The following is a 17,513-nucleotide window of genomic DNA, read 5'->3' as shown; positions in this document are numbered from 1 at the left end:
CTTGGCCGAAGCCTCTCGTCTGTCATAAGTTATGTAACGCGCAAATAAACAAAGCAAAGGACAAGAAAATGTATAGGTGTGCTCAGAAATCTCAGAGGCAACAGCCGTCATTTGCCAAGCGCATCTAAGACAGCGCTACCTTGCTAGGGCTAATTTGTGACCGTGTGGAGTGTGGTGATTTAGGAGCAAGATCACGTACAGTCAACCTTAAAAGTTTATGGACAACGGCACCTCAGAAAACGTCCAATTTTCGAGCAGCCTGTAACAGCAGTCAGAAAAACCGAACACTACAATGTTGTTCACATGTGCTGGTAAAGGCTGTAAATGCGAATACTAGGCTGCGGTGTGAGGCTGCGCAGACATTCAACTTTTTCTCAGATCTCGTGTTCCGTAAAATTTTATGGTTGGCTGTACGTCTAGTGCTCGAGAAGCATGGTCCTGCAAGTCCTATGATCAACAGTTCTTTCAGCCGCAGCTTCATGCTAGTGAGCCTTTTGATGATCGTCAACTATTGGTAAAAACGAACACCTGCATCTCGATTTTATGTTTTTGTCCTTCGTTCTTTGTAGCGTTCACATGGCACTCATCTACTTGCTCTCTCGACCACTCTTGACACTCAACGCTCAGTGACAGCCTCTTGGCTAAACGCATTTTGAACTAATAATGCCAAGCAGCCAGAGTCTTCAATAAACGATTCCTTAATTTCCTTCTTAGTTCCTTTCTTAGTATTCCTCTCTTAGTTTTTGAGCAGCCTGAAAAATCACACTTCCACACTAAGCCGCTGGCACACCTATCTGGCAAGTTCAGAAGTAGAAACACATTTTTCCCGCCAGCTTTATTCTCTAAAGCCTGGTCGTATTAAATGGGTTTCCAGTTAACTTTCACTGTGGAGCAGCCACCGCAAACATCCGCAATCGTGTAGAGACGAGAAAACAGCCCAACACTGCGGCTCGCGTTTAAGTTTAAATAAATATGTAAATAAATAAATAAATAAATAAATAAATAAATAATAAATAAATAAATAAATAAATAAATAAATAAATAAATAAATAAATAAATAAATAACATCAGCGAGGGGTGCGTGAGTGAATTAATCAGTCAATCATGCAGTGAGTGAATCAGCGGAACAATCTGCTAATAAATCACCAAATCTATCGATCATCAGAGAGCAAGTGACTCAAGCAGACAACCAAGCAGACAACTCAAGCAGAGAGCAAACAATCACTCAAGCAGTTAGTGAGTCAGCCAATCAATCAGCCGACCAATCTCGAAATCTATCGGTCAGTCGGTGAGGGAATCAATCAATCATGTAGTGAATGTGTCAGTCTATTCATCACCAAATCTATCGGTTGATCCATAGGTGAGTGAGTGAAGCAGTCAATCAGAGAAATCAATGAATTGGTCAATCAATCGATGCGCGAATTATTAATCATTGGATCGATCCTCTTTGGCGCACCGCAGCGCCGGTCAGCGGCAGTTGTTGTGCCTGGCACGGGCACTTCTTCGCCGTCCGCGCATCCTTCTGCTGGACGAGGCCACGTCGCACATGGACGGCGACACTGACAGGCTGGTGCAAAGAACCCTGCGCGATGGCTTCTCCCAACTGCACCGTGCTGACAATCGCTCACCGGCTGAACACTGTGCTGCACTGTGATAGGTGAGACTGACAACGCGCTGCATAAACGAATGCGCGCACAATTTGGAACAGACCTATATGTTTATCTAATCAATCTTGTAGATAGCAGTAGATAGATAGTACAGATATCCCTTGCCGCTGCTGGATACAAGTGAAACTGCGCGCTGAAGGTAGTCGAGGTGTCTCGTCGGAATTTTAATCTGAGGGATCATAACAATTTAATGTATTCAGATCCTTCAAGCATTAAGGCCGTTTGAACAGTTAAGCTTGTTTCGCTGTGCAAATGCAGAATACCATACTTTCGCATATATGCGCTTACAGCCGACCACAGATAAACAAGCAAATTTTTATCGCAGCCAAGAGAATTCTACGCTAGATATCAAAGGCACAACGTTGAATCTCATTGAGCAGACACCATATTGCAGCAACAATCTTCAGGAATGCATTTACACTACTAATCATTACCAGCCTTGTCAGAGCTCCGGTGCTCCCGAAAGCTTTAGCAGTCATTGCTACATAACCATCACTGCGCTATATAATCACCATCATTCACAAGGTTACGAGGATGAAGCAGGGTCACAATGTTTACTGATGCTTCCTCGCTTGTCTTGTGCAGGATCTTGGTGATGAGCGAAGGCTGCGTCGCTGAATTCGGCACCGTAGCGGAGCTTGCTGTGAACCCCAGCTCTATTTTCGGCCTAATGGCACGGACTGCAGGCATTGACACTTCGTCGTTGCAAAACAGCGGTTATTCCGTGCGCCTTTGAGCAACCGAGTCTACAGGCGGCAAGGAGTCATCTGGAGGTGAATGGAACCTGCATCCCTCGGGCATTACTTGGCACCTTACCTTGAACTCGGCACCTTTTGGGCATTTCAAGTGCTCTTTAGGTACGACCATGACCAAGGGACAAGTCCGTATCAAGCAATGTTAAAGAAAGCAGACGTACAGATTCAATGAAACACTAATAATGACAAAAAATATTCGTCTAAAATAGACAAAATTGATGCCTAGAAATCTCAACCTCAGTTAAGGCTAATTAGTTCATAGCTCTAAAGGTTATGTAAGTGGCGCAAAAAAAAAAAAAAAGCGACGACGGAATTTACGAGCCACAAATAAAATACGCACACGTGTGCCAACTGTCCACGCTGACTCGTTGCTTAAGTGATGGGAGCGTGCAAGGGGTTGACTACACGAATATTCTTTTTCGCGACGTGGGGGCTATACTTATGCATCCGCAAGACAAATGACTGCGCGGACGCCTGTGCAGTGTACAATAATGATGCATCCCAGCCGGCTGCGAAAGTATACACACGACGAACGAGGCAAGTAGAAGATACAGCCGAAAAACACTACTCTAGTCTCAGCAGCTTCTCAAACGCTAGCAGCAGACTGATTTGGAAGTAACGTTAAGATGGGGAGCTAGCGATGGCTGTTGGTTATGTCTGAAGTGGACTATGACGAGTATTTGCTCTGATCATAATGATCGAAGAAGAAAGCATACAGCACTTGTCGCCAGACTTACAAATGATTCTTGACGAAATACACGGTGTTCAATAACCAGAATCCGGATGGGGGAAATAGCTCAGCATTTCACGTCCGTGTAGGACGTGAGGCAGTAATCCGTCGTCCGGCACGAAACATATGTATTTGTTCCGTATTTTGGATACACTATTATCAGTATTACGTAGCCTACCGGTAGACTTGCGCAATAATAAATAAAAAGAAAGGTGGTGATTTTTCTTTTCAGAGCTACATCTTTTTAAAGGCAACAACAGAAAAACAACTTTCTTCCGATCGATGTGCAGCTATTTTCTCGAGCACGAGATACAGCAATTTGGCCATCGTTCTGGCTATTTCAATAAGAACACTTTAAATACTTAGCATTGATAGAACTTGGTGCAATTTCACGTATCTTTGATATGACTTCATTTATTGTGAAAATGAGCAACTCCTAAGCATGTGTCACACTTATCGTTGTCCCCAACTCAGTGACACCGTGGAGGAAAAAAATAGTGCTCTAATGGGCTTTCTTAACACTATTGTGTATACATGCCGATCCCTCACATGGGCAATAGCATGAATAATAATAAGAAAAACGAGCGCATAAAGGAGAGTTTGTCAACAAAGACACAATGCTGCGAGATGACTTGAGAATTTCGCTATGAATTGACGTTTCAACAGATGCTCACGAAAAGCTTCACGTGCGCTTCAAGCGTCGTCAAGTGCCGCCTGTATGAAGCAACCAGGGACGTGATAAGGGAACAGTTCTCTTTCAATCCTATTTATTTTCACGCTTCTTGAGTGGGGCAGAGTGGGTCCGCCTACGACAGCTCCAGCACCTGCCAATCGTAAGAAGTTGGTAATGCGAAAGATACAGAATCACGCGAAATCTTCCCACTACACCACTTTTGCAATATACATTAGCAATTTTTTTCTTGTGCTTGACATATTTGAAGGAGTGCAAATCTGACTTTAAAAGGGCCCTGACCTTGTAGGTCATCACAGCAAAATCTGCACCTTTCCGATTTAAAGGTATTGCAGTACAAATTATCAATTATCTCGCCCATCGCTAAGTTATAGTATAGCCACTTTGTATTCCCTATGAATAAAGTTGTGTTGGGTAAATTTCAGAGGACGCTGGAGCAATGCAAGGACAGTCCATTTCTGCAGTGAGGCGTAGTGCCGGACGCTATGCGTCCCTCAAAAGTGATAACGTATCTAGGACGGCCAATCGGGCGAGTTGAGTACTTATCCGTGGTAGCAGCGCATGGCAAAACAAGGACAAAAAAAAAAAAAGGTAAACGGGCAAGCGCTTGTCCCGTTTATTTATTTTCTGTGCCCTCGTTTTGCCAGGTGCTGCTACCATGGATACTAAGGGAAAATATCCCCAGAAGGCACTGCCTGCTTTGGCTCAATTGATCGAGCGACTGTTGTGGAAATGCGGTGGTGCCGAGTTCAATTCCCGGACTAGGACAAATTTGTCTTCAGCTACGAGGCTTACACCACCATCTGCATAGAAACGCCTTCCCGGCTGTTGTGCGCTGGTTATTTAGCTCAAGTGTTAAGTACTGTGGTGACAGGAGTGCTCTCCATAGCCGGCAGAGAAGAAAATACTGGTATCGTTGTCAGTTCCATTGGGCTGGGGGAACACCTCGCCGATGGTCTCAAAAGCGAAAGTATCGCGGATGATATCAGACATGCCGGCTTTGTTGAAAAACTCATGTTTGCCTAGTTGAAGGCCCTGCATGCTACTGGGTGAAAGAAACTATATGCAGTAATGAAAATCACACAGACATGTGCACCAGACGCATCCACGGACATACACCTTATAAGCAGCCCGGATGCACGAGAACTATTGTCTGAAGTATTACTTGAGGTGTATGGCGTGCATAGTTTCGAACACTACACCGTCCGGTACGATATCGTAGTTTTCGGCTTTCCCCGTGACCTGGGTTGTCCTGGGACGTGACCTGGGACGACCCAACATTTTTTCTAATGTTAGTGGTCGTCTATTCGAAGCTTGTAGCTGTGCCGATAGTTTCTTACGGTGATCGTCTTATTAATGCTAATTCGATTAGTGTTTATTAGTAACTTCACCTAGTTTGCGCTATGTCTGTCTGTTCATGTGACCGTTTGTCAGTGCCTATACCGTTTTCCCGCTAACTTGGGTCACTGGGTAGAGCATCGCGCTGCTGCGCTGAGGCAACGGGATTCGAAACAACTTGGGTCACTGGATATCTAACACTGGGTGTGTGTCGCTCTTCAAAGCGCCTGCACGAGCAGCAGTGGAAACTCGAAGAGGAACAACATCCCTCTTTACGTTATAGTCATTAACATTGCACATCACCACATTCGTCTGCTGTGCCCCGTAAGTATAATCTGCGAGATTCTGCCCAGCTGTACTATAAGTGTACATTGGCCAAACTGGCCACTGCCACAAGCAGCAGCGGCAGCTCGAAGTGAAAGAAGACTGCCTCCGGCTGCATAGACGCTTTATACGTACTATCGGCCAAAGAAAGTTTGCGGATCACAGGATCTCAGAAAACGCCAAATATTCGAGCAGCCTTTAAAAGTAGCCAGTAAAGCCGTATATCACATTGTTGTTCGCACGTACCAGTAGAGGCTGGAAATGGGAATACCAGGTTGCGTTTTGAGGCTGCGGAGATATTCAGCTTTTTTTCAGATCCCTTCGTCCGTAAACGTTTTTTGGTTGATAGTACATGACGCGTTTCAACGGTGTAAATACGAGGTGCTGCTACATTGCGTCGATGCTAATCAAGATAACCTCGACATTCATCGTGAGATGGGTTCTGCCGGAAGTTTTTTTTTTCTCTCTTACTTTTTTTCTTCTTTTTTTACCGTGTAGAAGAAGGTGCTCTGTATCTACGTCAGCCTCTTCACAGGATCCTATAGCGCTGTCAGTTTTCGTATTTTGTACTAGGCTGTACCTAACCGAAGTCTACTTACTTGCTGTTTGGACAGACCTGCTGGTTTTAATCGGTATACTGAGTTGTATGGCGTGGCCTATATTATAAAATGGGAATTCCTCCGTAATATTTACGAACCACGTTTGCTTAGACAATCGATCGCATATTTTTCGACACAGCTTATAAGCTACGCTCTCTAGGTATGCCGGTATACAAAGAATGCCAATGTAGAACTTTGATCCCCACACAAACCACCGCTATAGGCGTGGATGCGATCCCCGTATGTAGTGTCGAGATAGGCAAAGTTAATTGTTTGCCTACAGTCGCAGGCATGCCACGCTAACGAGCTATTCCAGGAATCGATGTGACAATTTCAGGTATTGGGACTAGCCAGGAGGATTGCGAAGCGCTTACCCGCCGTGATTGCTCAGCGGCTATCTGAGCTATCTGAACAACCATCGAAATGCGGCCGTGGCGGCCGCATTTCGATGGGGGCGAAATGCGAAAACACCCGTGTACCTATATTTAGGTGCAAGTTAAAGAACCTCAGGTGGTCCAAATTTCCGGAGTCCCCCACTACGGCGTGCCTCATATTCAGATCGTGGTTTTGGCACGTAAAACCCCATAATTTAATTTTAATTATTTACGAAACGCTTGCGGGGCAGTGTTCACCTACATACAGAAGGTTGTTGCACTATACCACAACTCCACGTATACGTGCCGCAATTTGATTCTGAATTGCATCATCTACCGCTTTCGGTCGTCCGATACCAGTGATGACGTAAGCAGAGCATCGGAACACCGTTCAGACCACGTAGTGACTAGGCTCGAAAAGGAAAAGAAAATGTCGCAGTTTCGCTCGAAAGTAGAAGCATCGATTGCGTTAGAAAATTATTATACAGCTATACGAATAAGAATAGTAGTTTTATCGGCCGTATAAACTTGTAACCATTCACTGACTTATTAAATTAACAAGCATAGTGTCACGCGCGCACAGCCAAGCGTGAACACATATCACTCGGTGACCGCAGAAACTCGCTGTCAAAACGCTGGCGCGAGGAAGAGCGGCAGCAGCAGCGACTGAATTGACCTTCGTGTTGCCTGTCACTTCAACGCGAACTAAGCGGCGAAAACGCGGCGCGCACGAAGCTAACAGCTCTCGGGTAACCTAGACACTCTATACCTATCGCAGATGGCTCTAGGGCCCGCACCATACTCAGCTGCTGCCGGAGTGGAAAGCCCCCCGGTGCCTTGGAGGCGATAAAAGACTGCGCTCTTCCTCCCGCCTTCTCTCTCGCGTGCGCGAGATCAAGCCACAAACCTCTGCTCACCCTCGCACCCACACCATATAGCCTGCGGCCACGATGTTATTGCACTTGTAGTTTAAACGGAGCACCACGGCGACGGCGGATATACGCCTGAAGGGTCCATATAATTGCTATCGCAATAATATCGATGTTAATCGAAGCGTCAAGTCTTCCCTTACCAGGTCGCCGATATGCAAAGCTAAGCAATATTAGCAGCCGGCTCCACCAGCGTAGCGGAAGCAATGGCCCTGAAAAGATCCCCAACGTTACCTATCGCAAAACCGGGTGGAATAGCAGGGCAGCAGCACCCATTGCCTGAAGAGAGAAAAATCGCAGGGTTTCTTGTTATCCGTAAGACGAGTTGAAGGCGAAAGCCCAAGTTTCGATGTATTAACGACGGACACATGACGTACACATCCCCCTTAATTTTGCCCTCTCTTCTTTTTCTTGCTATGGTGGGTCAGTCTTTATCGCGATACGGCAAGCGCCGTGCTATCATTCTTTCGATTCAGTCTTTGTGTGGTGTGCGCGTAGACTGTACTATGGGTGTGTGCGCTCTGCCATGGTGGGACTGGTGCCTGAATAATTCATGCAAACCTCGTTCTCTGCAAAATGGCCATGGAATCTATTCAAGGCCTACGGACGAGCGTGCCTCCTGGAACCGCCCTCGAGCGTGCAAAACGAATGGTAATGTGACTGCATTGTAGTACTTTTATTGCATCTTGTTTCTTTTTCTTTAATTATTCGTTCGCATTTTATAGAATCTTTTGCAAAGTTTAAAAAAAGGTAGAATCTCGCGTGTATCTGCTGTTTCTGGAAGACGGGATGCTTGGTAGCCCGTCAGACATCATTTTGCGACTGCGTTTCTTTTTGTCCGCATTTTTCTTAGAAATATCGTCATTTGTATCCGTGTGAATTCGAGCCCTCGCCATGGTGTGGGGGAGCCAACCATGGAATGAAAAAGAGCGACGTCCAGATGTCTTTTGAAGCGATAACTCACTGCCGAAGTCTGTGACCAACGACAGCAAGAATAAGAACGAACGAGCGAATAATCGTCATCAAGGCGTGCCTTTTTATTTTTTTTCATGACTTTCACTTTTCGATTAAATCCCGCACACGACGTCTGCCTGATTTTAGGATCTGGTTGCCGTTTGTTCACCGCTCGACGTTCGTGATCGTTGATGAGTACTACTAAATAAAAATCTTGGTTCGTTTGCGGGACCTGTACGGATCGAAATAGTTGAAAAGGTGATTTGAAAACAAAAACAAAAAACAGACGTCTATGATGGCCATGTTTTTGAGAAAGTTAATCAGTCATCGGATATTATTCTAACAGCTGCGATCACCACCACGGGAGGACTTGCTCATCCGGCACTCCCCGCCGCCAACAAACGCGTAGTTAGCGCGGCCGAAGTGCTTGCGATTTGTTTATTTTGGTAATGAGTCCTCGGGCGTCATGACGCCATGACGCAAGATTTTTGAATGGCCAAGGACGTTCTGGCACAAACACTTTCTATATACTTTGCCTGCCCTAAGTCGTGTCTTTCGAAGTGCAATGGATCACTTGTGCGTGACATCAGTCAGGACTGCTGTCACGCGTATTTTCTAGTTGAGCGTAGTTATCTTCATGCGCGCTCATTTTATTGTCCCGTGCTTTATATATAGTACTTATATCTCGTGCTCTTGGTAACATTGTGAGCACATGATGTCCAGTGTACTTGGGTGACTCGAAGTATATGACGCGAAGTATCTGCTGGTTTCAAAGCAAACTGAAAGTGCCTGGGCTTTCTGCTCCATCGCGCAAGATTAAGCAAGTGTAAGATGAATATTTAGAAAGTAAAGCGTACCTGAGTGCTGGAAACAACGCAAGCTAGTCTTTAAAAAAATGCGCTGAGCGCGCGACAACATAACTTCCAAGTAAAACAATGCGGCCCAGGCGGGTTTAGTGCCTCGAAGTTTGCATGACCAGAATAACGCGAAAGAATGCTGAGAGGCACTGCGCCAACTCGATAGAAACGGAATACCACGCAAGTACGCAAAATGGCGATCGAAGCGTGCGTACGACGCGTGCATAGTATCGTAGTATAGGCAGTGTCAACTCCTGCGCAATACAACTGCGTTTGATGATCGACGCGTCAATCAAGTCGTGATTTTGCCCATATATAGTAGAGGGGAACTGTCCGCAGATTCCACGTCACTTCGCTCAGCCGCTGCCCTTCGCAACAGCCGTGGTTTTCGGAGGATAGAGGACTCTGTGGATGGCGTTCAGCAGGGGACCCTTGCGACCGCACTGCCCCCGAAAGTCGTCCATGCTGAGATCCGAAGCCATAAGTCCGGCGAGCCCCATCTTGAGGGCGAAGCGCGCCTTACGCATCAACGAGCGGGGCCCGTCGAAGCAGACCCACTGGTCGCCCGAGTAGGCGTAGACGCCCGCTCTCGGGTCCATCATAGTTGTCCAACCACCAGCCTTGATAGCGCTGCATATCTGCGTGCGGGGAAGGGAATTTGAAAGTTGATAAGTAACTCATGTATAATCACAAAGTTCATCGCAACACAGCCTATACTTATCATTCAATAAGTGCGACGGTATTGAGAAACTGGCCGCTGAAACGCCCAATGTGCTTGAAATGCTAGCTAAACAAAAGCAAGAACACGCGCATAGGTACAGAAGACACACTGGGACGTACAATATATAGTTATATAAAAATAATCACAGCTAGCAGTCTGTTTTATTTAATATAATCTGTTTTACTTTAGGCTGCCGTTTACAAACGAGGCTCTGGAAGGTTTCCGGTTCTACATAATAGAATGGTCCATTAAGTTTAGTGGACAGAAAAGACAAGGGCGTCTATACGTAAACACAATGCGTTAAGTGCCTCAGAAGTGAATAGCTTTCTTTGGCTCTTTCGCACGATTTATTGCGATAGCAATTATATGGACACTCAAAAGCAGATTTCTGCCGTCGGCGTCGCCGTCACCGTCGCCGTCGCCGTGAGGTTCCGTATGACGTCAATGGAGATGAAATCGTCGCCGATGATAAGTGGTTCTTGAGGGAAAGGGAAAGGTTGGCGCTATCTTCTGCAGCCCTTGAGGGAGCACGGCTCAGCGCGCCGAACGCTGTATGTGCGAGTGAAAGGGCGCGAGGGACGTGCGCTTTCACGGGGAGTGAACGCACGGCGGAGAACAAACGCGAGTTCTGCGCTGTGCTCCCTTAAGGGCTGCAAAAGTAGGCGTCTCTTTCCTCCTCTACAATCACCATATATGTAGAGCAAACGTGCCTTCTTCCGACGCGCGACAGGCTGTGGGGGAGGGGGGGGAGGGAAGGGAAGGCGACGTTTAGCTGCGGCACCAAGTGCCTATTTATATTAGAGGCTCCGGCAACAGTCACCAACGCCGCATGCATTTTGTGCGAACGCGGGAAAAACGCCAACCGCGTCGACAACAGTTCTTCGTGTTGCCGGTGCTGCTGCATGTCCAAGTTTATACAGCTGATAAAGCTACTATCATTACTCCGTATAGCTCTCTACAATTTGCTATCGCAATTGATGCTTCGCCTTTCAGGTGAAACTGCGACAACTTTTTTGCGAATTTACACCGCCGATACAAAGGGCGCCTTCTGTCACGCCACCAAGTTGTGGCATGGGTTTGTCATCGCATGCCAAAATTAATAATACATTAAGAAGACTTTGATGCGAGAGTAGTCCTCCCAAACCTATCATTTCTATATGTGGAATTTGCAACGGTAGAATAACTATTTCGTTAAATTTTCACTAAAACCCAGTGCTATTGCGTAGGTCGCGAAGACGGACAATGCGCGACAAACCGAAGGATCACCTCCGCTCCGTTGAGACATATCGTTGGCTAGCGAATAGCGTGCCTAAACATGCTATCGTGCGACAGCATTGCTGCGTCGGAAGATTGACATGCTCTAATGAAGCGCTCGGGAAGGATATCCCTTCACTTCTCCCTCCACCTCCTCCCCCAATGGCGGCTCCGGCTCCGTCACAGATGTATTGGTTAACGGAATTATTCAATGAAACAACAAACGCTATAGCTAAATGCCACTGCAACATATGTACGCGTTCAAGCGCACGTATCATTCGTTTAATATAGCGAGTAGGTTTCTAAAAGCTATTCGCTTTTTTGACGGTTATTGTCACTGGTGTCTGCACAATGTTTTGGCAGGCTCTAGTCACAAATTTGTAAAGCGCTTTTGAAGTAGCATATACGAGAAAAAAATGTGCATAGATCTACTTCAGGCTTGTAACGCGTTTCCTTTTATTTTAATACGTACAGGGACGGGCTATAAGTGCGTTGCACGCGTTGTGGCACATGCAATGTAAAAGGCATCTATAGATGATTCTTTCTTGTCGAATACGAACTGCGAAAGCACGAAACCGGCAATATCATTCTGAAGTATGGTCACAACTGACTCAGCGTTTGTGAAACCGTCTGTCAGCAGCACGATAGGTGGAACGCCGTGTTCCGGGGTCACGTGTTTTCTGCGCTTCACAGCAACTTCTGCTCAATATTGAGCAGTCTCTAAGATAGGTTCGAGCGCGAGAGCGCGTCTCGTGACTTGTGCTCTATAGCAGCCGAGTTTTGCCTACCTCGTAGTAAGCGAGGATTCCAGGTGTACCCGTGACTAGACCGGGCTCGCCTTTGCCTTTGGCGGGCGCTCCGATGTAGTTCAAGCGAGGGTTGGCCAAAGTGTACGACCTGGCGTAGAACGGGACGCCCAACACCAACTTCTCTGCGGGTGCTCCCATAGCGATCAAGGTCTTCACAACGTACTCCTGCGATAAATTGTTATCGTCAGAGTTCTAAAAAAAAGTTCACCGACGATTACGATACTCGCTAATGCGGAGTTTGAGCGCAGCTCTATGCCATGTTTTCGTTTCGCGATATACTGGCTGACGCGGACAATATGTCTCGTGAGGCACGTTGCAAATGAAGCGAAGTGTGGCGCTACCACCTCGCTAATCGGGAGATCACGAGGCAGTCCGCTCGGTTACGCCGATCGAAGGAACGGGCGCCTAAGAGCTGCGCTCTAAAATGGGAAGAGCCGGACGGCGCGAGTGCTTGATCCTTTTGCGTCACCGTGATGTCGGTATTTTGTTCAGAGAAACAGAACGAGGCGCCAAAAAGGGGAGATTGAGAAAAATAGGCGAAAAGGAAGATGAGAAGATTCTTAGCTGAGCTGTACTTTATATTGCAACGGGCGTGGCGGCGATGGCTGTGCCCAACGATCGCATTTCAACGTGCGACACGCCGTGGTGGCTCGGTCACTATGACACTGCAGTGCCGATCACAAGGTCGCGGGTTCAATTCTCAGCCACGGCGACTGCATTCCAATGGAGGCGGAATGCAAATACCGTCGCATGCTTAGATTCAGGTGCGCGTTAAATAATCTGAGTTCGTAAGGTCAAAATAATTTGGAGCTCCCCACTACGACATCCCCAATAACCCATCGGGGTGCATTTTCGGGACGTAAAATCCCACAATTTCAATATACATTTCACCTTGTATGACGCTAAACGTGCAATAGTGATAAAATAACCACGAGTCGAAAGCTGCGATAGAAAGGACAAATGAGGTCATTGACAGCGAAGCTGTGCACGTCCCTACGTTTCGACGGAGAGAAATGCACACAAGTATGGGTTCATAGTTAAATAACTCCACTACTGTTGCGAAGTGAATCGGGAGTATTAATAAAAGAAAACCTAGGCAGGACCATGGCACCTTTCATCTTGTTGTATTATTCGATGCAACTCTTGTTCTCCTGGCACCGCAGATATTCACGTTTCCGTGTTTCTAACAGTGTCTTCGAATTCACACGGCTGTCGTGTCAGTGGTTGTGTGGTGAGGGACCACGCGCTTGGGGACATATTATTGTGCGAACCCCCAGGTACATTAGATTTGCACGTGAACTTTAGAACTTATATCGCCATTTTTGCTTTTTGCTTTTTTATTCGTTGTTTCGATCATCTCCTTGTTTTGAGAAGAGTTACTGCCCATACGCGTCAACATCTCCAACGACAACCCAAGTGACGAAAATTGTTCTTAAGCGCCCCACTATGGTGACTCTCTTGGCAAAATTGTGGCTTCGGTTCGGGAAAATTCATAATATACTTGGAATGCTCTCATTTAGTTTTTAATTAATTAGTTACAAATACGTCCCAAGCTAATTACATCGGAGCATTGCGTGAAGGATGCAGATGAATACGAAACGTTATTTCGCCATACAGAGAGCTCAATACAAATATAATTAGGAAAGATAGGTACAGCTAGGATATGTAATTGTTATCATTGGGCAATATTCAGTGCGGAACACAATTTATGAAGAGGGAAATAAACAATAACACTGGCAGAACTATAAGAGAAGATGTAAGGTGAGTATCACCGAATGAATATATAAATTATTGTAGCGGGTACTTTGAATTCAGACATAATGGACTGCAGCCCGAATGCTGTATAGATGACAGTCCTTGTAAAAATGAAAAGCCAATCAGAAATGTTTGCGGTGCGAGGTCGCATATTACGCTAGTATGCGACTCTCGGCAATACAAACTTCGTACGGTTTCATCCAGTTAAAATAAATGCGCCTATGTCCCTCCCCCCCCCCCCCTCCCTCAAAAAAAAAAAAAAAAGTCCTCGCTCTGCACTCGTTCATTGCAAACGTAAATGAACAAATTGAAGTTTTCTGAACAAGCAAGGGTACACGTATTGTTACTGTTCGGCTTTGAAATCAAAGCTAATTAGCGCTTTGAGATGCACCTTATGTATTCTTAGAAGATGGTAAAGTTATGTGCAAGTGAGGACATCACTTCTGGCGCACAAAAGCTGCAAGCCATTTCCACTAACAGGGTAACTGGCCCACGCTTGTAACGGTTTGCTGCACGGGCTTTCATTTTGGCCTTCATCGCTAACGCAGTAGAACATGCTCTCACTTTCACGCGATAAGACAGGCACAGAAACTGCAAGGCAGTGCTCGTTGTTTATTGCTAGAAGTGACGGGCTTCTAGACGACACAAAAGGTTAACGTGTGCTCTGACCATCGCCGCGCGTTTTTATGTCGCAGGAGCAATAAACAACAGCCGCCTCATGACTGTCCGCGCTGATGTCGAAACATCGTATTTTTAGTCTTCGCTGTCGCAGTAGTATTAAGGTAATTAACGTGGGCACGAATCAGTCGCTTGCGTGTAGAACTATAGCAGATAGTACGAACAGAGTCGACCCGTGAGGCTGGCTTGGTAGCTATGGCGTTTAGCTGTAAAGAACGAGGTCGCGAGCTCGCCTCCCTGCTGGGGCGGCCGCATTCCGATGGGGAGCAACTCTCGTGCTCAAGATTTAGGGACACGTTGGAGAAACTTAGGTGGCCGAAATTAATCCGGAGCATTCAACTACGCCCTCCATCATAACCCACCATGCCGTTTAGGTACGTTAAAACCCATCAATTTATTTTTGGAATCGGGTACTTAAATAATGAAATTAATGGAATCAGCCTATTCCGACGTAGTCTCCGTGGGGGTGGACATCAGATTTTATATTTTTCAGAATTTAACGAGATATAGGCGGAAAACAAGTCCTCGAACTCGAAGTCGGATGCATACCGTGCCATAATCGTGTTGCGGCTTGTTCGCTAGAAAACTGGCACAATTTGAAACTTGGTAATGTCGCCAACAAAGAGAAAGGCCCAAGAATCACAATTTGATTGTCGATAGACGACACTGCATGTAGGATGAGAAATCGACGCAACGGACCGCCATGCTATATTATATCTCTATCTACGTCTTCACGTAAAAACGAAGGTTTTAATGTGAAGAAACTTTAGAGACGGGGCCGTTTTTGTTGGGCCATAGGGAGGTGCTGGTGTTGGCAAGTACCCGTGCCATTTCAACGAACACTATGTGTTTAAGCATCAAAGATACCGGCCGGTGGTAAGAACTAACAATATTTTAGGAGTGGTGTCAATAGGCTTTTCTTTGGTATGTGGAGGTTAAAAGCTGTAAGAAGCACTTATTTTTAAAGGCGTACTGTGGTTGTTCGTTTTTCGTTTATTTTCTAGAGTTTCGGCTCTCATGTCACCAAGGGTGCTTAGGCGACGTTAGAATCAGGTTGAATGCAGCACGTTAAGCTGCCGCGATGCTCAATTATGTCCAAGATGAAATAGGAACAAGAGGTTCGAGCTCTAGCAGCTACGCATTATTTAAAGTGTGCCCATTTTTCATTGGCCCTATAACCTGTCATAGAAATTTTAACTCGTAGTGGAAAATTCCGAACCGTCTGTGGTTGTACTTAGCACAAAAACGGCAAATGTCGTGTCTCCTACGGGAACTATTTACCGTTGCCAAACTTATACGTGAACTTCAGGTGGAATAAAACTTGCTCCTACGGTGTTGGAGAGCGTTACGCACCTTTTCAAGGTTGGTGGCTAGGTGCGAATCTCTTTGGTTTGCTGCGATAAGATGTGAACATCGCTGGCACGAGCGTCTTCAATCTTGCAAAACGCGCTGAAGCTATTCGCTTTAAGGCATGGTCACAGAGTAGCTAGCCTATTTTTACACTGATTAGGTTCTTTTTCCTTTAGAGTAATTTGCCTCTGGCCACAGTAAACTCAACACTTGTCCTACAAGTCTGTAATTAATAAATGCAAACTCACAAAATGAAAACTGAAATTCAGGAAAAATTGTGACGAAATAGCATTTTCAAGAACGAGAAGGCCGAATTTTACGGAGCGTTTTTATATTTTAGATGCTCAAATTTAAAAAAAATTACCTGCTTGCTATAGTGCAACTGCGCCTCTACATTCGTTTACTAATTCGAATATTTAGATATTCGCATGTTTAGCTAGAAATCTTCAATGCCGTAGCTCAGAAATTTCTCACTAATTATGTTGATTAATTTCACTTATGTTTCATATACTAAATATGTCCAATGCTCCAGATATATCTGTTTGGAAGCAATCCAGAGATTATAGCGGGGGTTCTTCGACGGCTCTGAATAAAATTCGGGTAAAAATGCATGCCTACAACCTCTGAACCTTGATCTATCGTTATTGATATTTAAACATGGTCGTTTGTTAGGATTCATTTTACCTCACATTATCCTTTCATACAAACAATTAAAAATTGGGCAGAAGGTGGCGACATACTTGTGCCAATTCTTTAAACTATGTAATACATAATAATCAAATATATAAACATGTCCTTAAAATAATTATCTATCGCAAAATGTTGAACTCTAACAAAAGTTCTGAATATTGGAATTTTTCACGAAAGTAGTTTCGTTCTACAGAGATAATGGGGACATTAACAATCCGGTGCAGTAGTACCTGCAAGCACAGATTTTTGAGCTTTGGTACCAAACGAAAAAAATAAAAGATACATTCAGATCATGGAACAAACCCTAATGTACGCCATAGGAAAACAGCTGTTCAGCTACGACAGTAATAAAAGCCGACAAATATTTCCTGTCAGGGCTGTTTTAGGGATTGACTTACGATGCTCATCTCTGGGTTGGTCTCGCCCGTGGCACTTTGGAGGGGGGAGTAGTGAGCAACGACGGGGTTCTGGGTGCCGAAGTAGTCGTATGCCATGACGCTGACGAAATCCGTCACGCTGGATGTCCAAAAAATGCAAGAAACTCTTACTGGCACTGACTCTCAAGTTTGCGTAAAAGATAGGTCATAAGCTACAGAAAACGCAATATTAAGCAGACACTACAGCGGGTTCCCATCAAGACAAAGACGTTTCTTTTTATTGCGATAGCAATTATATGGACACTCCAAAGCAGATTTCTGCCGTCGGCATCGCCGTCGCCGTGAGGTTGCGTATGACGTCAACGGCGATGAAATCGTCGCCGCGCTTCGGACGCTGTATGTGCGAGTGAAAGGGCGCGAGGGACGCGCGCTTTCACGGGGAGCGAACGCACGTCGGAGAGCAAACGCGCGTTCTACGCCGTGCTCCCTGAAGGGCTGCAGAATTAAGCGTCTCTTTCCTCCTTTCCATATATAGCGAGCAAACGCAACTTTTTCCGTCGCGCGAAAGGCTGTGGGGGGACGGGAGGGAAAGAGGGGAGGCGACGTTTAGCTGCGGCACCAAATACGTATTTATATTTAAAAAAAATGTCACAGTTTCGCC

General features: G+C 45.7%; 2 protein-coding genes across 2 annotated transcripts in view; one reads left to right on the top strand and one right to left on the bottom strand.

Moving 5' to 3' along the window:
* The window catches only part of LOC119453975 (ATP-binding cassette sub-family C member 2-like), a 77,967-nt gene extending 71,448 nt beyond the window's left edge, over window positions 1-6,519 (top strand). Inside the window, 3 exon segments of the mRNA XM_037715998.2 lie at window positions 1,462-1,600; window positions 1,602-1,657; window positions 2,253-6,519. Coding sequence (XP_037571926.2) covers window positions 1,462-1,600; window positions 1,602-1,657; window positions 2,253-2,403 — 346 coding nt within the window. The 3' untranslated portion in view covers window positions 2,404-6,519.
* A 1,630-nt stretch (window positions 6,520-8,149) lies between these two features.
* LOC119452976 (mucin-17) overlaps window positions 8,150-17,513 on the bottom strand; it is a 30,507-nt gene continuing 21,143 nt past the window's right edge. The window contains exons 5-7 of the mRNA XM_037714941.2: window positions 16,874-16,991; window positions 11,982-12,167; window positions 8,150-9,856 (exon numbers count right to left, since the gene is read on the bottom strand). Of these exons, the coding sequence (XP_037570869.1) occupies window positions 9,575-9,856; window positions 11,982-12,167; window positions 16,874-16,991 (586 nt within the window). The 3' untranslated portion in view covers window positions 8,150-9,574. The remainder of the gene's footprint in view (window positions 9,857-11,981; window positions 12,168-16,873; window positions 16,992-17,513) is intronic.

Source organism: Dermacentor silvarum, chromosome 5 (genome assembly GCF_013339745.2).
Source record: "Dermacentor silvarum isolate Dsil-2018 chromosome 5, BIME_Dsil_1.4, whole genome shotgun sequence".
In the NCBI taxonomy this organism is placed as follows: Eukaryota; Metazoa; Arthropoda; class Arachnida; order Ixodida; family Ixodidae; genus Dermacentor; species Dermacentor silvarum.
Note: the sequence above shows the minus strand (reverse complement) of the source record. Positions and strands in the feature narration are given on the sequence as shown.